This window comes from Manis pentadactyla, chromosome 6, assembly GCF_030020395.1.
Source record: "Manis pentadactyla isolate mManPen7 chromosome 6, mManPen7.hap1, whole genome shotgun sequence".
Lineage (NCBI taxonomy): Eukaryota > Metazoa > Chordata > Mammalia > Pholidota > Manidae > Manis > Manis pentadactyla.
In genome coordinates, this window is record NC_080024.1 from 2,525,356 (window position 1) to 2,550,801 (window position 25,446).

A 25,446-nucleotide genomic window follows, 5' to 3' on the forward strand; every position below is an offset into this window, starting at 1 on the left:
CTCCGCAGAGGCCTGCCCTGCCTACGACCCTCCCAACTATAGCCCCTTCTCTCAGCTTCATATTCCTTCAAAAGACGCATCATAACCAACATGAACGTAAACCCTGTGTTCTCTGTCTTATCTGTCCTCTCGCCCTAGATAACACCCTCCAAGAGGCAAGTCCCCCACACATACCATTGGAACAGAGAAAGGTGGGCTGCGTGGTAACTTATGGTGCAATCCGAGCGTGGCGGAAGCAGCCCTACTGCTCTTTCTGCCCCTGCCCCGCTCTGGCCAGAGGCAGTGCTCCGGAGCCCAGGCCTGGGGAGCAGGGCCACATCCCTGCACCACCCACAGAGCTCCGCCTGCTCAGTGACCAAATGCAAGCAAAGGATCAGGCAGCCGCAGGGTTTAGCCCAAATGCCACTCGGCCTGCACTCAGGCTCACCGCCTGCTCCTTCTTAGTTTTACACTAGGAAGAGCTAAGTTCTTCCTCAGGGGAAAGGCTACTGGTTCGAGAGTCCCTTCTTCCTGTCGTGAAATTGCATAGTGAAATTCATGTTAAACTTAATTTGCAGTGCTGCACTGCCAGCAAACAAGTGAAATTAAAATGCACTCACAAACTCCACGGGATGAGTTCTGCTGTAATACACTACTTAAGAATAAGCGAAAATTGAGAGGGCGGAAGATGGCGGCGTGAGTAGAGCAGCGGAAATCTCCTCCCAAAACAACATATATCTATGAAAATATAACAAAGACAACCCTTCCTAGAATAAAGACCAGAGGACACAGGACAATATCCAGACCACATCCACACCTGAGAGAACCCAGCGCCTCGCGAAGGGGGTAAGATACAAGCCCCGGCCCCGCGGGAGCCGAGCGCCCCTCCCCCCAGCTCCCGGCGGGAGAAGAGCAGGCAGAGCGGGAGGGAGACGGAGCCCAGGACTGCCGAGCACCCAGCCCCAGCCATCCGGGCCAGAGTGCAGGGCCCTCGATACTGGGAAAACAGGGCAGCAAGAACAGTGAGCAGGCACTGGAGGCTGGGCCACAGAGGACATAAGAAAAGCGCGCGACCATTTTTTTTTTTTTTTTGCTTTTCTGCTGCTTTGTTTTGGCGAGCGCTTTTGGGAAGTCTTAAAGGGACAGGGACCCCAATACTAGGGAAACAGGGCAGAAAGACCGGTGAGCAGAGGCCTGAGGCTGGCACCGGAGAATAAAGAAAAAAGAATGACCACCTTTTTTTTTTTTAATTTAAAAAAATTTTTTTTTTTTTTAATTAAAAAAATTTTTTTTTCTTGTTTTTTTTTGTGGTCGTTGTTTTGTTTTGGCGGGTGCTTTTTGGAAGTCTTAAAGGGGCAGGGCGGGTCACTTAATCCAGAGGTAGGGAATCCGGGATCTCTGGGCACCCTAACCCCTGGGCTGCAGGGAGCAGGGAGGCCCCTTACGGAGATAAATAGCCTCCCAGCAGCTCCTGCTCCAACGCGACTCCACCATTTTGGAGTAGCTGCCCGAGCCAGGCCACGCCCACAGCAACAGCGGAGATTAACTCCATAGCAGCCGGGCAGGAAGCAGAAACCCTGTCTGCGCGCAGCTGCGCAGCACAAGCCACTAGAGGTCGCTGTTCTCCCAGGAGAGGAGGGCCACAAACCAGCAAGAAAGGAAGTTCTTCCAGCCGTCACTCGTCCCAGTTCTGCAGACTATTCCTATCACCATGAAAAGGCAAAGCTACAGGCAGACAAAGATCACAGAGACAACACCTGAGAAGGAGACAGACCTAACCAGTCTTCCTGACAAAGAATTCAAAATAAGAATCATAAACATGCTGACAGAGATGCAGAGAAATACGCAAGAAAAATGGGATGAAGTCCGGAAAGAGATCACAGATGCCAGAAAGGAGATCGCAGAAATGAAACAAACTCTGGAAGGGTTTATAAGCAGAATGGATAGAATGCAAGAGGCCATTGATGGAATTGAAATCAGAGAACAGGAACGCATAGAAGCTGACATAGAGAGAGACAAAAGGATCTCCAGGAATGAAACAATATTAAGAGAACTGTGTGACCAATCCAAAAGGAACAATATCCGTATTATAGGGGTCCCAGAAGAAGAAGAGAGAGGAAAAGAGATGGAAAGTATCTTAGAAGAAATAATTGCTGAAAACTTCCCCACACTGGGGGAGGAAGTAATCGAACAGACCACGGAAATACACAGAACCCCCAACAGAAAGTATCCAAGAAGGGCAACACCAAGACACATAATAATTAAAATGGCAAAGATCAAGTACAAGGAAAGAGTGTTAAAGGCAGCTAGAGAGAAAAAGGTCACCTATAAAGGGAAACCCATCAGGCTAACGTCAGATTTCTCAACAGAAACCCTACAGGCCAGAAGAGAATGGCATGATATATTTAATACAATGAAACAGAAGGGCCTTGAACCAAGGATACTGTATCCAGCACGACTATCATTCAAATATGACGGTGGGATTAAACAATTCCCAGACAAACAAAAGCTGAGGGAATTTGCTTTCCACAAACCACCTCTACAGAACATCTTACATGGACTGCTCTAGATGGGAGCACTCCTAGAAGGAGCACAGCACAAAACACCCAACATATGAAGAATCGAGGAGGAGGAACAAGAAGGGAGAGAAGAAAAGAATCTCCAGACAGTGTATATAACAGCTCAATAAGCGAGCTAAGTTAGGCAGTAAGATACTAAAGAGGCTAACCTTGAACCTTTGGTAACCACGAATTTAAAGCCTGCAATGGCAATAAGTACATATCTTTCAATAGTCACCCTAAATGTTAATGGGTTGAATGCACCAATCAAAAGACACAGAGTAACAGAATGGATAAAAAAGCAAGACCCATCTATATGCTGCTTACAAGAAACTCACCTCAAACCCAAAGACATGTACAGACTAAAAGTCAAGGGATGGAAAAACATATTTCAAGCAAACAACAGTGAGAAGAAAGCAGGGGTTGCAGTACTAATATCAGACAAAATAGACTTCAAAACAAAGAAAGTAACAAGAGATAAAGAAGGACACTACATAATGATAAAGGGCTCAGTCAAACAAGAGGATATAACCATTCTAAATATATATGCACCCAACACAGGAGCACCAGCATATGTGAAACAAATACTAACAGAACTAAAGGGGGATATAGACTGCAATGCATTCATTCTAGGAGACTTCAACACACCACTCACCCCAAAGGATAGATCCACTGGGCAGAAAATAAGTAAGGACACGGAAGCACTGAACAACACAGTAGAGCAGATGGACCTAATAGACATCTATAGAACTCTACATCCAAAAGCAGCGGGATATACATTCTTCTCAAGTGCACATGGAACATTCTCCAGAATAGACCACATACTAGGCCACAAAAAGAGCCTCAGAAAATTCCAAAAGACTGAAATCCTACCAACCAACTTTTCAGACCACAAAGGCATAAAACTAGAAATAAACTGTACAAAGAAAGCAAAGAGGCTCACAAACACATGGAGGCTTAACAACACGCTCCTAAATAATCAATGGATCAATGACCAAATCAAAATGGAGATCCAGCAATATATGGAAACAAATGACAACAACAACACTAAGCCCCAACTTCTGTGGGACACAGCAAAAGCAGTCTTAAGAGGAAAGTATATAGCAATCCAAGCATATTTAAAAAAGGAAGAGCAATCCCAAATGAATGGTCTAATGTCACAATTATCGAAATTGGAAAAAGAAGAACAGATGAGGCCTAAGGTCAGCAGAAGGAGGGACATAATAAAGATCAGAGAAGAAATAAATAAAATTGAGAAGAATAAAACAACAGCAAAAATCAATGAAACCAAGAGCTGGTTCTTCGAGAAAATAAACAAAATAGATAAGCCTCTAGCCAGACTTATTAAGAAGAAAAGAGAGTCAACACAAATCAACAGTATCAGAAACGAGAAAGGAAAAATCACGACGGACCCCACGGAAATGCAAAGAATTATTGGAGAATACTATGAAAACCTATATGCTAACAAGCTGGGAAACCTAGGAGAAATGGACAACTTCCTAGAAAAATATAACCTTCCAAGATTGACCCAGGAAGAAACAGAAAATCTAAACAGACCAATTACCAGCAACGAAATTGAAGAGGTAATCAAAAAACTACCAAAGAACAAAACCCCCGGGCCAGATGGATTTACCTCGGAATTTTATCAGACATACAGGGAAGACATAATACCCATTCTCTTTAAAGTTTTCCAAAAAATAGAGGAGGAGGGGATACTCCCAAACTCATTCTATGAAGCTAACATCACCCTAATACCAAAACCAGGCAAAGACACCACCAAAAAAGAAAACTACAGACCAATATCCCTGATGAACGTAGATGCAAAAATACTCAACAAAATATTAGCAAACCGAATTCAAAAATACATCAAAACCATCGTACACCATGACCAAGTGGGATTCATTCCAGGGATACAAGGATGGTACAACATTCGAAAGTCCATCAACATCATCCACCACATCAACAAAAAGAAAGACAAAAACCACATGATCATCTCCATAGATGCTGAAAAAGCATTTGACAAAGTTCAACATCCATTCATGTTAAAAGCTCTCAGCAAAATGGGAATAGAGGGCAAGTACCTCAACATAATAAAGGCCATCTATGATAAACCCACAGCCAACATTATATTGAACAGCGAGAAGCTGAAAGCATTTCCTCTGAGATCGGGAACTAGACAGGGATGCCCACTCTCTCCACTGTTATTTAACATAGTACTGGAGGTCCTAGCCACGGCAATCAGACAAAATAAAGAAATACAAGGAATCCAGATTGGTAAAGAAGAAGTTAAACTGTCACTATTTGCAGATGACATGATACTGTACATAAAAAACCCTAAAGACTCCACCCCAAAACTACTAGAACTGATATCGGAATACAGCAAAGTTGCAGGATACAAAATCAACACACAGAAATCTGTGGCTTTCCTATATACTAACAATGAACCAACAGAAAGAGAAATCAGGAAAACAACTCCATTCACAATTGCATCAAAAAAAATAAAATACCTAGGAATAAACCTAACCAAAGAAGTGAAAGACTTATACTCTGAAAACTACAAGTCACTCTTAAGAGAAATTAAAGGGGACACTAACAGATGGAAACTCATCCCATGCTCGTGGCTAGGAAGAATTAATATCGTCAAAATGGCCATCCTGCCCAAAGCAATATACAGATTTGATGCAATCCCTATGAAACTACCAGCAACATTCTTCAATGAACTGGAACAAATAATTCAAAAATTCATATGGAAACACCAAAAACCCCGAATAGCCAAAGCAATCCTGAGAAAGAAGAATAAAGTAGGGGGGATCTCACTCCCCAACTTCAAGCTCTACTATAAAGCCATAGTAATCAAGACAATTTGGTACTGGCACAAGAGCAGAGCCACAGACCAATGGAACAGACTAGAGAATCCAGACATTAACCCAGACATATATGGTCAATTAATATTTGATAAAGGAGCCATGGACATACAATGGCGAAATGACAGTCTCTTCAACAGGTGGTGCTGGCAAAACTGGACAGCTACATGTAGGAGAATGAAACTGGACCATTGTCTAACCCCATATACAAAAGTAAACTCAAAATGGATCAAAGACCTGAATGTAAGCCATGAAACCATTAAACTCTTGGAAGAAAACATAGGCACAAACCTCTTAGACATAAACATGAGTGACCTCTTCTTGAACATATCTCCCCGGGCAAGGAAAACAACAGCAAAAATGAGTAAGTGGGACTATATTAAGCTGAAAAGCTTCTGTACAGCAAAAGACACCATCAATAGAACAAGAAGGATCCCTACAGTATGGGAGAATATATTTGAAAATGACACATCCGATAAAGGCTTGACGTCCAGAATATATAAGGAGCTCACACGCCTCAACAAACAAAAAACAAATAACCCAATTAAAAAATGGGCAGAGGAACTGAACAGACAGTTCTCCAAAAAAGAAATACAGATGGCCAACAGACACATGAAAAGATGCTCCACATCGCTAATTATCAGAGAAATGCAAATTAAAACTACAATGAGGTATCACCTCACACCAGTAAGGATGGCTGCCATCCAAAAGACAAACAACAACAAATGTTGGCGAGGCTGTGGAGAAAGGGGAACCCTCCTACACTGCTGGTGGGAATGTAAGTTAGTTCAACCATTGTGGAAAGCAGTATGGAGGTACATCAAAATGCTCAAAACAGACTTACCATTTGACCCAGGAATTCCACTCCTAGGAATTTACCCTAAGAACGCAGCAATCAAGTTTGAGAAAGACAGATGCACCCCTATGTTTATTGCAGCACTATTTACAATAGCCAAGAATTGGAAGCAACCTAAATGTCCATCAATAGATGAATGGATAAAGAAGATGTGGTACATATACACAATGCAATACTACTCAGCCATAAGAAAAGGGCAAATCCAATCATTTGCAGCAACATGGATGGAGCTGGAGGGTATTATGCTCAGTGAAACAAGCCAAGCGGAGAAAGAGAAATACCAAATGATTTCACTTATCTGTGGAATATAAGAACAAAGGAAAAACTGAAGGAACAAAACGGCAGCAGAATCACAGAACTCAAGAATGGACTAACAGGTACCAAAGGGAAAGGGACTGGGGAGGATGGGTGGGTAGGGAGGGATAAGGGGGGGAGAAGTAGGGGGGTATTAAGATTAACATGCATGGGGGGGTAGGAGAAAAGGGAGGGCTGTACAACACAGAGAAGGCAAGTAGTGATTCTACAACATTTTGCTATGGTGATGGACAGTGACTGTAAAGGGGTTTATAGGGGAGACCTGGTATAGGGGAGAGCCTAGTAAACATAATATTCGTCATGTAAGTGTAGATTAGTGATAGCAAAAAAAAAAAAAAAAAGGGCAGTTCCTGTGTGGTAACCTCCAACGAGTTCTACACAAGGGTATAAAGGGCATATAAAAGTGTAGGCAAAGGGTCTGTTTGTGTTTATACAGAGGATCAAAGCCTAATTGGGCTACCCCGAAAATGAACTAAGATACGATATGAAAAAGAACTTCCAACATCTGCACTCTCTGGAAGACTCATGCCAGAAGATGATCATCAAAAAACCCCAACAAAGATCCACACACTGCTACAGCTGTAGATGCACTCATCCCACCAGCTCCTGGACCTGCCATGGGAATGAGGAAGGAGATATCTAAGCTGGCCTGTGCATACAGTAAAACAACAAAATTGGACTGGATCTATACTGTTGGAACTCAACCAAGAATTTGGAGAAGTGCAAATTGTAGCGCTCCAAAGTCTTACAACTACAAACTATTTACTGTTAAAAGAACATATGGCATGTGAACAGTCCCCAGGAATGGGTTGTTTTAATTTGTCTGATTTCTCTCAGACTGTTCAAGTTCAGTTGGACAATATCCACCATATCATAGATAAGTTTTCACAAATGCCTAAGGTGCCTAACTGGTTTTCTTGGTTTCACTGCAGATGGCTGGTAATTACAGATATGCTTTGGTTATGTAACTATACTCCTATTATGTTAATGTGTGTGTGCAATTTAAGTAGTAGCTTAAAACCTATACATGCTGAAGTTACTCTACAAGAAGATATATCAAAGAAATAATCAATCTTCCCATGTTTTCTTCCGCCTGCTACTTCTATAGCTTTTCTTCGTCCTTCCTAATTACAACCCTTAAATAGAATTCATGCCTCATATCAAATTTACCGAGTATCATAATTCTTCCAAGTGGTAAAGATACCTCAAGACAAATGCTGGGCATAGAAGCCACAGGGCATAAATATGCAAAGAAGTAAAAAGCTAACTTTTTCAAACAATAAGGCTTCTCTCTCACTTACCAACTTAACATTTCCCTGTATGGCCCCGGAAGATGACTGGTTGGCCAGAGACGGGTAAGATTCCTCAAGGGAGGAACAACCTAAGACAGGCACAGTCGCAGGGGGGCCATCAGGTGAGAAATTGGGGATCAACAGAGGTGAGGCTTAGAACCTCACCCCCCCGTTCTGAGAGAAATCTTCTGCATACGTGGATGTTTTATTGCCCTTGTCTAGCTTGGATTAACACATAGTCTACAGGCACACACCTGATCATCTACATTTGCTCTCTTACAACACTAAACTATGTTTTCTACCTTTATCTTGTATCTACCCACCACTTCAGCATTTTATTAAAAATAATAATAATAAAGAGAGAGAAATGTGGTAGCCACATATAAATCAAGTATAAAAACCAAATGAGTATTCATATTTGAACTGACTGTTTAGAGTTCATAATGCATGAGCAAAACCGAAAGTTTCTGTGATGACTGCCCTTGTACTGTTCACTATGTAACTTATTCATTATGTAAGAATTTGTTCTACATGTAAAAACTTCTTTGTTATGCCTCAGAAGATTGGAGACTGTCAAAAATTAGGCTTGGAATGGATTAATGATTGTGCATTGAGCATTGACTCCCCTATACAGAACTTATTGTCGTTAACAACCATTTGATCAATAAATATGAGAGATGCCCTCACAAAAAAAAAAAACCTAACCTAAGTTAATGAGGCAGTTTTGCTGTTAATTTAACCTTTTAGAAATTACTGAAATTGTCTCTCATCAATAAAGTTTAAACTAGGTTATATATATTAAAAAAAAAAAAAAAAAAAAAAAAAGAATAAGCGAAAATTACCATGTTCTTATGCAGAATGCTTTCTGGATTCCACAGGAATTTTAAAATTTAAGGTTCTAAATGTGTCTAACGAAGGTGATACCTCACACTCTGGTAAATGCAAGGCTTAATCCCTCAAGTAGAAAATAGAGGGCCTGTGTCTCATGCACATTTGGTGCTGGCCAGTTCCTCGGATGCTACCTATTGAAGCAGGGCAGTATGTTCGGGTAGAGTGCTGGCTCTGCCGGGTAAGGGTGGTGGGGAGGTCTGGGCCCTGGCTAACCGGCAGGAAGAAAAGAATGTACCACCCTGCTGACAGCTCAGTAAAGCTTGAAGTCATAACACGTGCAAATCCCTGGTAATCAACTCTCTTCGAACCATATAAAGGAAACGTCAGCATAAATTCACCAGTAAACTGATGCAAACATCCTGGGTTATCAGAAAAGAAAAGCAGATAACTGTAAGCTTAAGAAACCCAAAAATTCAAGAGAAGAACTGTGGGTTAAGATTTGACACATAGCTAGATTTAAGATACAATTACAACAATCAATAAAGTTTCTACATACTGACAAGAATCACTAAATAATGAGGGGAAGGGAGGTACCATTTCCAAAACACAGAAGAAAAAACTATTGTGTAACCCTTGACTAACAGACACACCCGAGCCCATGCCCACACGCCTTCTTGGTGATGGGGGGACACCTGTACTGACTTGGAACTGAGGTGCTAATCTTCCCAAATGAGGACAGCATGAGTCTAACACAAGTCCCACTAAATCCTGCTAAGTTCCTTAGTTTTGTCTGTAGGAAGTGGGATTCTTTGGTTCATTAAGTTACTTTAAAATACACCTAGAAGAATAAGGCAATCAAGTGGCTGAAAGCTTTTTTAAAAAGAACAATGACAGAAAACTAGCAGTAAAACACAAAAGGGGTATGGGGGTCACAGAGTGAGGGAAGGGTACAATCGGTGGGTGAACCCTGGACACCCTATGACTTATTCTGAGAAAGCAAATAAATTCAGAGCCTCACCTTACACCATGGACTAAAGTAGGAGATGATTAAAAAGATTAAATAAATTGACAAAACACAAAACAACTCTCTAATCTCTGCACAAGCTACAAAAATACAAGACTGGAAGATTACAGTACATGAAAATTAGACACTCAGGCAATTCAGAAGCTAAATATACTTAGTAGAAATAAACTGAAAAAAATATAAGAAACAAACACTAAGCAAGCATTAAAATTGGCAGGTGTCCTGACGTCTTGATGTCCTGGCGGCTGGTACAAATTAATAACAAAGGCTCCCAGCAAAGCAGTAAGGCATCAGGCAAAGAAAAAACAGTCGAGTCAGGAAAGCCAATAAAATTCACCAACACACATTAAAAATGCACAATTTCCCTAGTCACAAAGAGGGACAGCAGCTCATTTGTCATCTATCAAAATCAGCAGACCCTGAAGACACTGGAGAGGATGTGGGGTACAGTTAGAGGACACTGCGGCTAAAACCTGAACACGTCTGTGCCCTCTGCACCAGTGGTCATAGCTGGAAGCTGTCGTGGAGAGCTCACAGAAGAGAAAGAGTTTTGGGCACAACCATGTTCATTCAGGATTATGTCCCATTGTGATCGACTGGGACTCGCCACCTAATCACTAAATGAAAATCCCAGCCAGTACTTTCTTCCATGCTTAACTTCTGCAGCTTAGGATAAGGACATATTCAGAAACGATACTGCTCATTCAGTCACTTTACACTTCAGCTGAGGCGTACACCACCTCCGGCCTGCAGCCGTTCTGCTGGGCACCACACTGACCCTCTCTTCCTACTACTGGTCTGTGAGAACGAAGGACTATCCCTGGGCAAGCCCCAGGCCAAGCCTGTCCACTTCTGCTTCAGCTCTTAGCTCTTGGCATGGTTCCCAGTGACAATTTCTGCCATTTTTTTCAATGCATAAACCCCACTTGTCTAAGGGCAGGATGCTCTTCCCGTCCACTTTGCATCAGGATTACATTTAGCCTACCAATTCAAAAGACAAGCGTCAATGAAACATGGATGACTGATAAATATTTTTGGAAAATTAAAATTCAGTCACATCTGGTAGACTGCAACATATCTCCAGCAGAGAGTGCTACTCCTCCCCAGTGCATGCATGTGGGTGCATGTATGTACATATATGTCTGCTTCATTTTCAGTCCGTGTTCATAGCCCTGATGACAGATCTGCTTTCCAGCCACATTAATTTTTTCCTATGATACTGTGATTAAGGCAAAGAAATTAATGCCCTTATTTTCAGCTCCTTCTGTGATAAACCATGCAGTACCTTCCACTGAATTCCTGGATCGCCACTGTGATGTCTTTGTTGTCACTGACCTGGATGCTCTAGGAGAAATCTCAGCCTTAAAGAAAAAGAGAATGAAAAAACAGCTGATGCATCGCACAGCAGTACCAGAAGCAGGTCTGTGGTTCCAGCTCCGCGGGAGGAGGCGGGAGGAGGGAACAGAACACATCCAGATGCCCTGAAAGGTCAGCGACTTTGGTGCTGCCAGCACTCAAGCCTGGCAGGAGCGAATAAGAAGGAGGCTGAAACCCCTTTACGCTCCGCTCAGAATCCCCTCTTTCTGAGACCCTAAGGGGGCCAGTAATTGCCAACCACACGTTGAGAAACACCATCTTAGCAGGTGTGTTTAAGAGGACTCCCCCTGTTGCTATGGGCTTAATTGCCTGGATGCATTTGTAAATAGCTCTGAATGAAAATGCACACACTGTGTTGAAAGAGCACAAACTGGAGGGCATAGCCCTCCTGCCCTCCCATCGGGGGCACAGTTCGGGCTTTGCCACCCCTCCCAACCTGCCATCACCGCCCCTAACTGGCCTCCCAGCTGCCACTCCACGGCCTCTTCCCTGCAGTTGCCTAGACACACGTTCAGAAATGCAAACTGGATTAACAGTTGCAGTGACTCTAGCCTCCGGGGCGGCCACACGGAGATGACGTGGCCCAGCCTCAGCTATCGCCCAGGCACTGGGCCCCACAGGCCAGCAGAGCTTGGAGGGGTCCCGCCAGCGCCAGAGGGCTCTTCCTTTCCCTGTCTGCCTGGTATCCCAGACTGATTTAAAGGGCCATCGCCACCCTCTCCAAATGACTACCCTGTCCCTTGTACACTACATACCACTTTTGTCAAATAAAGGTTTAAGGAAATCCAAGAGTCACCACAGGAAACCAGAGGACAAATACACCCCGTCATTGTACCAGAGTGTAAACACGTAAATCACTGCTTTACAACAACATAAATATGGACCCACTGTGTGTAAGCCTACACCATGCCTCCCTGCAAGCCTCAGAGTATGAGGACAGGACCCCAACCCAGCAGTCACTGTGTTATTTCATTTCAACATAGCTACATGTGGGCAGCTCTTAAAATTATTTCAGATTATTTTTTAAAGTTTACCTCTGTTTCAGCTTTGGAGTCTTTAAAAGATCCATCGGCCAACCTTTCAGCTGCCTCCCCAGGGCTTGGTGACTATAAAACAAAAACGTTTTCCTTCAAATTCCAGAATTGCTCGAATCCACTACATCTAAAAATGCACCAGGACACAAGATGTTTCTTGGTGACCAAGAGCAAGACGCCTCTCCCGCGAGCACCGCCCTCCGGACCCGCTCTCTGCGCCGGCCCGCTGCCTGGTCCCCAGAGGGCTTCCAACATCGCTTCCCACGCTCGGCCGTCTGAGGGGCAAGGGCGTCCGAGGCAGCACCTCAGGAAGCCATGGCACAGTCTCCGGGCACACGGGACCCCAGACCAGGCCACCTGGAGACGGGCCAGTGAAACTTCTGACCCCCGCAGAACCAGTCCTGCGCACTCCTGCGCCAGCCCGCCTTCCCGACGCAGCGGCTCAGGCAAAGGCTCAGACTCGGCATTAGGGCCCACGCTCAGAACACATCGTGTGGGCCCTGCAAACGCCACCTCACCCCTACCTCAGGTCTCTAAGAGGCACACAGCGACAGGCAGTAGCAAGGACCGCAGTCGCAGCCTCCATGAAGACTGAAAAGCAAAGGACGCTTGCTCAGCATTTCAGCCACGAGACGCCCTCGTCACTTCATCACGAAGGCGTCAGGCTAATGCCCTCCGGCGGGCCGGGGTTCCCTCGCACACCCAGCCATTGCCCAGGAGGCGACAGAGCAGTCCCCACAGCCAGCCCCTCTGACCTGAGACACGGACCCTTTGCCTCCTGTTCACCTGTTCTTCACAAACCCTGGGGAGGCTGAGAACATCGCATCATTGTCTCCTCTAGACAGAAATTGAGCGGAGGAGGGGTCCCGGGATCCGACTGAGGGGTGCGGAGGGCAGAGCGGGCTGCGGCTGCCTCCAGGCTGCGGGCACTCGGCTCTCTGGGAGGCCCACCACCGCTGCCCGGCCACACAGTGCCGCGCACCAGGAGAACAGCACGCCGCTTCCCAGGCCCACATCACACCAGAGCTGGGAGGTACACCGGGAGAGCCCGCAAGCAGCCACCATGCAGTGTGTGGATCCGGCTTGCAGGGAGCAAGACCCCCACAGACCTCCACGGGTCTCACTTTCAAAAACATAATCGCCACCCACACGTAGCCCCGGTGAGCGCCATAAACCCGCCTGTAAACTCTCTCGTTGGAATTACTTTCTACTGGAAACACTAGTCACGGCATCAGCAATTCTGGTTAACATGATGGACAGGAACGCTGGGCCTGAAGAGCTTGAGAGCCGCGAAGGTCACCCCGTTCAGGGACTGCCTCTTGCATAGTAAAAGGCACCAGAATATGCTGGCACCTTGCAAACTTCAGATCAGTGAAAAAATGCTTTTTCTTAGGTCTCTAAGAAGGGCCAAAGCATGGGAAACATCTCACTGATTTCTAAAACTCCTGAGGGAATGCTGGTTTTCATGACACCTACCTGGGTACATTACTCCTGGGGGTCCACGGGACCCCACGGTCTCCAGGAGACCACTAACAGTTTCTGACCACACCAAGAACACTGACTTCAACAGAACCCCAGGGTCAGCCTGTGGGCCCACTCGTCTGCCCACAGCCACCTGATCCGCAGAGCCACACGGCACGATGGCCAACTCAGGAGGAAAGAGCAGCAGGTGCCCATGTGGGCCTTACCCACCACCTGCCACATCACTTGGCAGAGCTTGTCCTTTCCAGACCTGGGCTCCCTCCTACGTGCTGCCCCCATGAGCACAGGCAACAGAAACCAGCCGGCTGGGAGACCTGTGCTCCCAGAACAAGGCCAACAGGACCTCCAACACAGAAAACACTGCTAGAGATCAAACCACTCTTCTGGCCAATCCTAAATTTACCTGAAAAGTTAATTAAGCAAGAATTCTGGTACAGTGAGGCTTTCTTGTGCTAATGCCAATGCCTCAAACACTTAGGAAGCAGCCTAATCCTTCATAAACTCAGCCACGCTCAGACTTCAGGAGCCCACACACAGCTAGGCTGCTTGCAAGAGCAGCTCACAACACGAGGGCTCAGGCCACCCTGAAGTGTTCAGCGAACCCAGAAACAGAGGGAGGATGCACAAAGAGGCCAATCTTAAAAAACCTGGAGAAAACTGCTACCTCTTCAGGCTTCTGAATCCAGATAGACAACAATGTTAAGTTGGTGATAAAGCCAGTGTCCCAGTCACACTAATACTAGGGGCAAAGGTCATTCAGAGCCACCCCAGATTCTAAGTCATAAACAGAAGTTCTCAAACAGGACTTTACCTTTTTCTCCAGGTTATCCTGCTCTCTGCTCCTTTCCCGGTCGGGGTCCCTGGAGGGCTCCCCGTTTCTCACCCTCTGCCGGTCCTTGTCCCGGCCGCCCTCGCTCCTCCTCTCGCGGGCGCGCTCCGGGTCTCTGCTCCTGTCCCCGCTGCCTCTGTCTCTGTCTCCGTGCTGCTGGGCCCTGTTCCTGGCTCGCTCACTCTCCCCTGCTCGGGCCCTGTCCCTGTGCGCATCCTGGCGCCTGTCATGGCCACGCTCCTTGGTCCTCTCGCGGTCCCGTCCCTTCGCTCTCGGTCTGCTCTCTTCCCCCAGTTCCTCCTTCTGTTTTCCATCTCTGCTTGACCTTCTCTCTTTCATGTCAGAGTTTCTCCTCTCCTGAAAAAAGGCAAAGTCTCAGCTAGAAATGTCTTTAGCTGTGCTACGGAAAGACTCATGATGATTTTACCTTCAAACATGTGCAATGGGCAACTTACCTCCTTATCCTTATGACCGGGCTCGTTTCCTCTCACATCCCTATTGTTCAGTGCTTGCGATTTCGACGTCAGCGAGGTCCTTCCCTTCTCATCCCCCTTCTCTCCAGCCAACACCCTCTTCACGGCTTCATCACTGGGCAGCTGGTGGTCGGAACAGGTGTGCACAAAATGCAAGGTGAAAATAAGATTAGCACAGCAACCCATGTGAACATCGGCACTCAAATTAAACAGATTCTCTGCCTACCAATGAAATTCAAAAGATAGCGTGTGAAGGGAAGGCTGTCCCCAGAAAGCAGAGCGTCTACTCCAGGGGCTGCTGCCTCTGGTCCCTCACGGCGAACCCCCGGGCTGAATGAGCCCCAGAGCCATTCCATCCAAGCTGTAAGTGTGGGCACACATGCTGTTCACAGACACCAAAGGCGACCCACACAGCCCTCCACATGCCCTCCATTCCTCACAGGATCAGCGGCCCATGTGGGAGGGCGTTAAGGAATAACCTAACCCAAACCCCAACAAATGCAAAAATCCCTTCCACAGCATCCCCGCCCCCATCCGGAGCCTCCCAACCCCCTCCAGTCCGGACCCCACTTGCTCATGCTCTCCTTCCACAAGCACACTGTCATAGCCAGGCACTAGACGCCGGCCGCGGACACGCCACGGACTGCGGGAATGGCCAAACACGTCCGTGTGCTACAAAACATGGCAGGGCACCGACATCAGCCCAGGAGGGAGGAGAGGCCAGGGCTGCAGGAAGAGCAGCTGACTCCGCGCTGCTGCCGGATGAAGCTGGGGGTGTGGCCAGCATAGGAGACCTCAGGGTGCGGCCACAGGTGTGGGAGACAGTGAGGCAAGAGGCAGGTCTGAGGGGCTGCACCCTGAGCAATAGGAAGCTGCAAAGGATTCAGCAAAGACAGGAGTCATACTGCACTTTAGAAAGATGAGCGACATGAAGGGTGCAGGGTGGGGACTGGACAGAGGCCAGGTCATCAGCAGAATGAGCTTCTGCATCTCCAGGCCTGAGAGCTGGAAGCAGACCAGGGCGAGGCTTGCTTGAGGCCTCCCAGGGGCCACCCCCCACCCCCAGCCCCACCTGCACTGTTGCTCTGGGGGCTGAAGCCCACCTTTGTCCATTTTGGTAACATCAAACAATAGTCCCCAGCCCCACAAGCCATCGGGTTCACAAAGGGTTGTATCAACTATGCCCCTGGTGAGGGTCCACCTCAGCTCCCACAAAGAAGACAGCCCCCTGAAGGGCTCCCATCACCAGGCTGAGACCTCCCCCAGTGTCTCTGCAAAACAGCCGGGGGTAGATCCAACCAGAGGGGCCAAGTCTCCAGCCTGCCGTGAGGGTCTCAGGAAGTGACAAATCCAGTCCCTGTATGAGTGAAACAGGATTTCTTTGAAGGCAGGACAGCTCCACTATCAACAGCCAGAAGAGTGGGAGGAATGGAGGGGAGAAGAGGGGAAGGAGAGAGGGAAGGAGGGAAGGAACGGAGAGAGGGGAGAGAAAGGAAGCGGGCGGTATGGCGAGAGAGCAGCGGATGCCAGAGGCCAGAAAGGCAGGGAGAGAACAGGTGTCCCACAAGCCCCAGAACAGAAGAAAAGCAGCCCCTCCAGCCACCAGCGCCGAAAGGAGGCCTGACAGGGGAGGATGCAGGGCCTGGGCACCGGGCACACGGCCTCCAGCCTCCTGTCGGGGGCAAGGCGGCTGTGCAGCTCCCTGTCTCACACTCAGAGCCCATGCAGCTTGTGCATGGCACGTCTGTGCTTCATACACAGTTTTAAATGATGTCTCCTGTAACTCCAAGACTCCAGACTAGTGGGATCAATTTCAAAGCTCGGCGTTCAGCAGACGTCCCCAAACCCTCCTTCCTAAAACACCTGCCACTGTGTTCAAGCCGCTTACCCGCCACTTGGTGTGTTTCTGAAAGTGTATAGTGCCAAGGCCACAGCGTTACCTTGCTGAGACAGCATTTTCCAATTCTCTGCAGCAGCTCATTTGTCCTTTCTGGCTCGTGCCCAGCCACGATCCGGGCTGGTTTCGCTGACAACGGCTCTCCGGAAACCATTGCCACCACATCGATGGCCTTCTGAAGGAAGCTAATTTTTGCCTCTTTATCCTGAAAGATTTCCATTTAAAACACAAGTATTACAAAACTTCAGTAGAGTCTGCAATATCTTAAATGTATCCCATAGATATCCCATAGACACAGTTCCTATTTACATGAGATTTTTAATATAATTTTTAGATGTATGTCAAATGTAGAAATAAAGCTGTAAATTTTAGTTGATGGGCTGGCATTAACCTTTGAAACACTAATTCCATTTCTCAATGGATAAAATTAACATGATATGTAATTACTAAAAATGAGAAAATGAAACGAGAAGGGTATATGTCAATTCATGAATTAATCAACCTTGTATTCCAACCACATATCAGCATAAATGACATACACGATCGTACACAGCTTATAAAAAACCCCACTCACTAAGGCGAGCAGGTGGGCCCCACTCAAACCTACCTTAACATTATCAGACTTCATCTCAGCATCAGTGTAGAGGCCCTTCATGAAACCAGTCATCCTAATCACCTTGAAAAAATCAAGTACAGCCATGGTCAGCAGCCCATGGGCCAGCACCCCCTCAGCCTCATGCGCTGAACCCCACTCTGTGTCCATCAAAATCTGCCTGAGCCCAGGATCGGATTTATCCACTCACTCAACAACCATCAGTGTCTACTACACGCAAGGCTTTGTAGCAGGCAGACCCCGCCTGGCTATGGGGCCAGGTGAACATCACAAAGGCTTGTGGGGTGCTAAGGGGCTCGGGATTAGCACCCAAAACCAGGAGCTCCTGTTCATCGGACTAGGATGGAAAGAAGTTCAGGACAGGAGAAGCCTGAGGCCAGAGTCAGCAGGGGCCTGCCCCAGATGGCTTTCAAAGCTATTCAGGAATAGGGACTTAGCCTAAGGACCACAAGGAGGCCCCAAAAGGCTCAAAAGCAAGAGCCATGAGGCCCAGTGGAGAGAATGGATTCCAGAAAGAAAGGGCACTTCCCAGGCTGGGTTTCTGAGACGGAATGAAAGGCATCCTCCCACCACAATGTCACTCACTCCTTAGGACAGAGGGGCGCTCTGTTCCACGTGGTGCTCAGTCTCCCCGCCTGACCCTCACCTCAGTCAACCTGTACCTCCAATTACCCCTAACAGTAGTTTTGGGGTGGTGATATTCTCTGTTCCTCCCCACCCCTACACACAGCCAGGGCCCTAGGTTCCTCAGACCAGAGTTTTCAAAATATCCCCCACTGTAAAATCTACCTAATGGGTAGCAAGAGGAGTTTTTAAAAAATGAAACAGAAAAGACATTTATCAGACTGCAATGTATGCAGTAAGGACGAATACACCTTTATGTGTGTGTTCTGGGTGGATACAAGTGTGTTTTTACTGCAAGACATGTTTGGGAAAAAAAGGCCCACACTAACATGGCTCCTTCTCTGAGACCAACCTACAGTATGACTGAAGCGAGCTTTCATTCCTTCTCAAACTACTTAAGGGCTGTGCTTCTATTTTCCTGAGAAGACAAGAGGGACAGCAGGGGCATCCTACACTTAATGTTGCTAGAACCTTTTCATTTAGTCTCTTTCGAGGTTTTCCCAGTTTGCTGGCAGTTAAAAGTACAAACAACAGTTTTAAGCTACAAGAGATTAACATCAGCAGATGAATGAATGCTCTGATTTCTGAAATAGGCAGAAGTTAGATTAGCTGTAGCCAAGATACTAAAATGCTGATTTGAATACAACACTCAGGGGGCAGTAAAGAATTTTCATAGGAGGCTCTTCACCTAGTATCTGAAAATGCTTTCCAATATGTCAAGTGCTCTAATATCTTTGTCAAGTGGGTGACAACATGCTTTTCTACAGATATAAAAATTAATTTTGGCATTAAATTAGGAAAAACCTGTGAAAGAAAAGCAGACCAGTGGTTTCTGATTGGGACTGTGCGACTCCCTTCCACACAGCCTGGCTGCCTGGGGGACCAGGTCAATTCCTGCTGGACTGTTCCTTCTCCTTCTCCTTCCCAATCATGACACCCTCCAACCTTTCAGGACGTGGAGACAGCAGCGCCTGTGAGCCAGCACCACACCAAGGCCCACAGGCATGTCAGAATTAGCTCACCTGGCTGGCTGACTTCTTTCCCCCAGAGCAAGAAGACACTACCTGCCTGCTTCACCAGGTGGAGGCGGTGTTGCCCGCCCAGCTCACATGGGCTCTCCAACCCCTGCCCCTTCCCCAAACCCTGCCCAGGACAGGTTAAGTGCTGCTCTGTCTGGAGGAGGTGAAGCCAGCAAAACAGCCCTGGGCTTGTGGGTGGGATTCCAAAGAGTTTTAAGCACAGTTAGGGTGACTAACACAGAGGCACACCTTAGAAACTAAGGTAAGATCACAGAAATAGGTAGAGCAAAGCCTGTGGAAGGGTATGGAGACTGATTGCTGGAAAGAGTGAGAAATAAAGTTTAAGGACCAACCTGGGATGAAATGAGGGGCCCCCAGCAGTCTGCAGGTTACCCCTGATTCCTAACTCCCAAAGGACCCTGGAGGGCATGAGTCCACGCCCTCCTCAGGTGCACCATCGGGAGGGGCTGTGCCCGTTACCAGGAGCCTTGACAGACTCCCAGACTCCATAACAACGAGGGTTTGTTGTGTGCCTCCTGTGAACCTACCCACGGCAGCGTGCCCGGGACATGGCAACAGCAGGTTTTACCATCTACATCATTCCGGATTCACCATCCACTGGGGAAAAGTTACAACCAATCTCAGTTGTAGGATTCAGGTCCCCCTACAGCCACCTTCCATAAATCACCCACAGATATTTATTTAGCATCCAATACGCGGTGACCACTGTGCGGGGCAATGTGGAGGGAAACCTGGGACGGGGGGATAATAAATAACTTCGTTCTCCAGGGCTTCTGAGCACCCTGCCCCTGCTAGGCACGGAAGGAATCACTGAACCGTTCTAGGGCAGAATGGAAGATGAGCTCTAACAGACACAGGGGTGGGCTGGGAAGAAGGATGCTCCGGAAGGGGACGGCCCAAGGCGGATGCGTGAAAAGGCAAGAGCACTGCGAGGGTTGGTGCAGAGGCCCCGAGGAATTCGGCCCAGTAGAGCCCGTCCGCCGACTCCGGCTCCGGGGCAGGGGCTGCGCACAGACACGGGAGGCCCGACCCTGCCACCGCCCGGTTCTGCCGCGGACCGCACCCGACGCTTCCTGCACCTGGGCCCCAACCGAAACGCCGCCCGCACCCCAGCCCCTCTCGCACCCGACCGCGCCGGCATCTGGGCCCCGAACGCGCACCTGGGCCTCGATCCCCGACCAGGCTATGACCCCAGACCTGCATCTGGAACCCCAGCTCTGGCCGCGATCCAAACCTGGGCCCCGCCCCGGCCCCGACACCACCTGGGCCCCGACCCCCGGCCCCGACCCCGGCCCCCGGCCCGGCGCCCACCTCCGTGATGACGTCGTGCAGGTAGCGGAACGGGGGCTTGCTCAGCAGCTTCTCCGTAAGCGGAGGCCTTCGGATCACCTTCCCGAGGGCCTCCTGCGTCCGCTTCACCACCGCCGCGTTCATGGCGGCGCCCCCCGCGCCCCGCGGCCCGCCGAGCTCCGCTGCGCTCCCGGCCGCCGCCTGCCCCGCCGCCGAGCTGCGCTGCGCTCCGGCCGCGCCGAGCCGCCCGGGCTCCCATCCCACAGTGCACCGGAGTGCGCCACGGCGCGTGCGCGGGCCGCGAGCGCTCGTCGCCGGGACGGTGGCCTTAGCAACGGACGCGCCGGCGCCCCGCCCTTGCGCCGCAGGCCTCGAGGGAGCGGGGTCTGCGCGGCCGGCCGGCGCCACGGGCCTGGGCCTCCGGGGAGGGACGGCGCCCGCCTCTGGGCCCTCGGTGGCCGCAGCGGGCTGGGGCTCGGCCCGCGCTCGGGGGCCGCCCGAAGACTGGCTGACCCGCACGCGGCTCCCATGCGCTGTCCTGCTGTTCCCAGGCTCTGCGGGGACCGGGCGCCGCACGGAGAATGCCCTCTCCTGTGCTTAACGTGGCTTCTGGTCGCGGGACTCCTTTTCTCCGTGAGCCCGGGGCCGCACCACGTGTAAAGGATGGTGTGGGGACTAAGCGCTGGAGTGTCCCTGCGCACGCGTCTTCCCCCGTCTGCTTGCCGGGGCCCGGGCCCAGAGGCTCCTGCGCAAGCACCCACCGCTGACCCCTGACCCCTGGCCGGGGCGCCCGAACAGGGTGCACAGGGAACCCAGGGAGGCCGCTGACCCTGGCCTCTGACCCCAAGTGCCGTGCCTTCTCAGCTCCCAGGCTCCTCCCTGGAAGGTTCCTGCGGAGCAGCATCCTCCCTTGGGCGGCAGCCAGCTTGTATGAGGCAGCCGGCCAGAGCGGTGAGGAGGGGTCATGGGACCTGGAGAGCCCTCTGGCTCCACTGACCGCCGGCCAGTGCCACGCCAGGCGAGGCAGAAGGCTGATTCTGGTTTCTTTTACAGCCTGTGGAGAGTGAAGGGCCATCTAGGCTGAGGGGGCCTGTGCAGGCCTGAGGGCACAGGTCTTCCCTCTTCAGGACCACAGGGCCGTGAGACACCAGCTCTGAGAGGGTCTGGACAAGGGAGCAGGACCACATCTTTGGTGGTTGCATCCTCAACACGGCCCCTGGGCAAGTCCACCCTCCACACAGAGAGCAAGCAGGTGTTCCGGGCCTTGGGAAAGCAGGGTGGAGATGTGGCTAAGGATTCCTGACTCTAAGAAAGAGAGATGGAACCATTCGGTGGTGTGGGGTCTGCCCAGGGGCCAGCCTGGAGTCTTTGGTTCTGAGGGTTGGGTGGATGGGGGGCCCTGTAGCCTAAATTATCCCTAAGCACCTCAGAGTCATAAAAGCATTAGAGGAAAAGGTGGAGAAAAGCATCATTCATTTAAAAATAATAATTGGATTAAATAACTGTAGAAAGTCACAGTAAAGAAAGTGTTTGAAACATAAAAGGCTGGCAGGAGATGCTTTTAAAATAAGCTGTTACTGAAAGAATGAATGAGATAACCATGGCCATGACTCATGCCAGGAGAGAGCACTCCACAAAGAGGTGATTTACAGGCCCTGCCTCCCCTCGCCTGAGAGGCAAATATTCCCAGAGACAAAGGCCTGGGGAGGCTAGCTTGACCCAAACCTAAGCTCTAGATCTGCAGAGCTCAGGATGTGGGTCAACTTGGGAAATGCTGCCGAGGCAGGGGAAGATGCTTCACCAGCCCTGGATCCAAGACTGGGTGCCCCAAAAGGCTCAGAATGGCAGACATCAGTCTGTGTGGCCAACCAAGTGCCTTGCTATATGCTCAATCCATCATCCAAGCTGGGAGGTGATGACACTGTTTTGTGAAACCTGAAGTGCACACATAGAGAGCCTTGCTGCCTCCTCTCCAAGTGAGCCTGAAGAAAAAGAAGGCAAAGCTTTCTAGCTGTTCTGAAACTTGCTAAGATTATTTCTGCCTCAGGACCTTTGCACTTGCTGGTCCCCTTAGCTGAATAAGCCTAACACTTCCCCCTATCTTCATACAGCTAGATCCTTGCCCTTATTTGGGTCTCAGCTTACATGTGACATCCCCAGATATCAAAAGTAGACCACAGCTAACTCCAACCTGGTATCTTACTTTATTTTCTTCAAAGTACTTAGCACTATCAGAAAGCAATTTTTAAATTCACATCTGCCTTTTTGTTTTCTGTCTCCTCCCCCACCCCAGTCACCCCTAGAAAGTGTGCTCCATTAGTGCAGGGACTGGTTCATTTGCTACCCCTGACCTGCTATACCTTCAACATTGTCAGACACTTATGGGCCTTCAACAACTATTGCTGAATGTTGAATAGATTATGCTGTTATTAAAATTGCTCTTTCCGAAAGGCTCCTAATAATATGATTTGCTTACACTACAACTTTAAATGAAAAAAATCAAACTGTAATATTGTGTAGACAATATGATCTCAGTAATGTTAAATGTCTACATGTCCATGTATGTATGTGTGAATAAGTCCAGGAGTTTCAAGGTTTCAGAGATTACCTAGGACTTGGAATAATGAGATATTTCTTCTGCTTCTTTATACCTTATTGTAATTTAGATGGATTTCTCAATAATAACTTTCAGATCAAAAATGTTTTTAAGTCATCAGAAAAAAAAATTTCCCCATGCAGGGAAAACCCCAGTATTGATGCCTTGTTGGTAAGCCGTGTCCTGTTACCCCTTTATATATAAATGCCTCCTGCAGGATCACTTATGAGGCTGAACTTTACCTGGTCACGTGGCTGGCTCCCCACATTAGCAGCAAAGGCAGCTGTCACCACAGCACATCTCGTGCAGCCTTTACCTGTGATGAGCTATGTGACTCTGGTCAATTCTGGCCTTTCCAATCCTCGGTTATGTCTCACCTGAGTATTTCAGCCCCAGGCAAGTTCAGCATGGATTTGGTGAGACTGAGAAATTACAACTGAACATTTTTGGGGCAAAAGGGTTTATACCCAGCTTTATTCTCACGACAGTAGGTCGAGCCCTAGAATCACGTCTGCATCCAGCAGCCTGCAGGCCAGTAATCCACCTCCATTTCTGACTCCGCAGAATTCTTTATATAGAGAGTCAGTAGTAACCTACTGCCCGCATGTGTGCAGGGTGTAAGCCGACCAGGATCAGATGAGAATCCTGGCCATAGGAACCTTCATTTTCTCTACATCCTCCCAACTAGAATGTGAGCTCCAGGAAAGCAGGACCCAACTCCACCATCTCCCCAGGGCTCAGGACAAACCTTGGCTGAATGAACCTGAAGGAGGACGTCTTGCACCACTGTAGTGGGTGCTGTGGGCAGCCGCCTGGACACCCTCCAAGGACCAAGGCCCCTCCACCAGAAGGACTGGTCCTTGTCAGCTCATGGCTGATGTTCTCTCTGAGGAGACTTAACCAAAGGGGCCTACCCTGCCACCTGCTCCCCAGGAGCAGCCCACACTGGAGGACTGGCTGTGATGGGGGGGCAAACCCACCTTCCCAGGGACCTGCCACTAAGATAGGTGCTCGCAGGAGTAGCCTGAGTGTCTTGCCTGAGGGTTTCAGCCCTGAGCAAGTTCACTTTTGATTCGGTGAGACCGAATAATGACAATGGAACATTCTTGGGTGAAAGGGTTTACATGCAACTTTGTGCCCACGGTGGCAGGTCAATCGCTAGAATCCCATCCACTTGGAGCGAGTCTGCAGGCAGCAGGCCGGTCTCTGCCTCTGGGCCCCTCTGCCCCTGCAGCTAGCTGCCTTGGTCTCTGTCCTCGGCGCTGCCACCCCTCCAGCCTCTGCTCTCCTGCAGCCGTGCAGCCCAGAGCCCTGGGAGAGCTCTCTATGTAGAGTCAGTAACAACATGTTACCCACATGTGTGTAGTGAGCAAGCCGACCAGGGCCAGGTGAGAATCCTGGGCATGGGAACTTTCATTTTCTCCACACTGATGAAGCATCCTCTAACCCAAAATTCTGGAAATGAGTCACCACACTAGCCAGCTGGGCTGAAGTCCGCATGACTGTGTGACACTGAAAACAGACTGTGTAAAAACCACACCTGTAAAAGCTTCCCCTGCAGTGAAGTGGGATGAGAGACCAGCAGGGGGCGCTACCTCAGGCATTTGGAAGGGTTATGGGGCCAGATGGCTGCTGTGAGGTGCTGGGGCAGCAGATAAAGGCGGTGAAGACCGAGTGTGAGAGCCGGAGGGCCCTTGGCAGCTCGTGAAGAACCTCCTGTCCCTTACAGCTGATGAGAAATGGCGAGAGCCAGGCCCGAAACTATAAGGGCAGTGAGGCTCCTGCAAAGCTAAAATTCTCAGCCCTGGGAAGTGTACTGTGCCGAGGTCACACTCCCGATTGACAAGGACTGGGACTGGGAGACTGGGGGGCGGCGGGGACACTTGAACTGATAAACTCAGGAATCTGGAATCTGCAGATTCTCCTGAACCGCCTGCTAAGGTTCAGCAGTCCCCCTCTTCTTGAAGACAATACAGAGGTCATTATCATGCAAGATGACACATGCCCCTCTCAGGATCTCTCCAAAATGTCCCTCCTGGCCCCAGACCAGTCCCTGGGGGCAAGTCACAACATAACCTTGCCAGGACCTGCGGGGACTAGCCAGCACAGACCAGCAGGAGCCAGGAAGGCATAGAGAGGACAGGAGGGCACAGAGGAGGGCATCCAGGAGCTGGAGCCAGCAGGGGCTAGGACACAAAGTCGGATAAAGGAGAGATGATCAAATTGAGGGGATGGTTTTCAGCAGTACAGGGTGTATGACCCTGGCAAGGACCCAGGAAGGCAGGACTAGTACTCGGTTAGAATGGCTCTTGGAAGCCTGCAAAAAGCTGTGGCTCTCACTAAGTGAAGGAAAACCACCAGCCCTGCCGTGCAGAAAAAAATCAAAGGCTCAGAGAAGTAAGGCCAGCAAACCCACTAGCTGACTTGGTGAGGCGGGAGGACCTGGAGGTCACTTCTTTTACCAAAGCAATG

At 49.0% G+C, this 25,446-nt stretch overlaps 1 protein-coding gene across 3 annotated transcripts in view; it reads right to left on the reverse strand.

The window, feature by feature from the left end:
- Positions 1-20,622, reverse strand: part of TRAF3IP1 (TRAF3 interacting protein 1) — a 63,235-nt gene extending 42,613 nt beyond the window's left edge. For all 3 annotated transcript variants that reach the window (XM_036901178.2, XM_036901182.2, XM_036901181.2), the window contains exons 1-7: positions 20,400-20,622; positions 17,419-17,487; positions 16,855-17,016; positions 14,897-15,037; positions 14,424-14,798; positions 12,131-12,202; positions 11,005-11,080 (exon numbers count right to left, since the gene is read on the reverse strand). In XM_036901178.2, the coding sequence (XP_036757073.2) occupies positions 11,005-11,080; positions 12,131-12,202; positions 14,424-14,798; positions 14,897-15,037; positions 16,855-17,016; positions 17,419-17,487; positions 20,400-20,522 (1,018 nt within the window). In that variant the 5' untranslated portion in view covers positions 20,523-20,622. The remainder of the gene's footprint in view (positions 1-11,004; positions 11,081-12,130; positions 12,203-14,423; positions 14,799-14,896; positions 15,038-16,854; positions 17,017-17,418; positions 17,488-20,399) is intronic.
- Between the last annotated feature and the right edge of the window lie 4,824 nt (positions 20,623-25,446).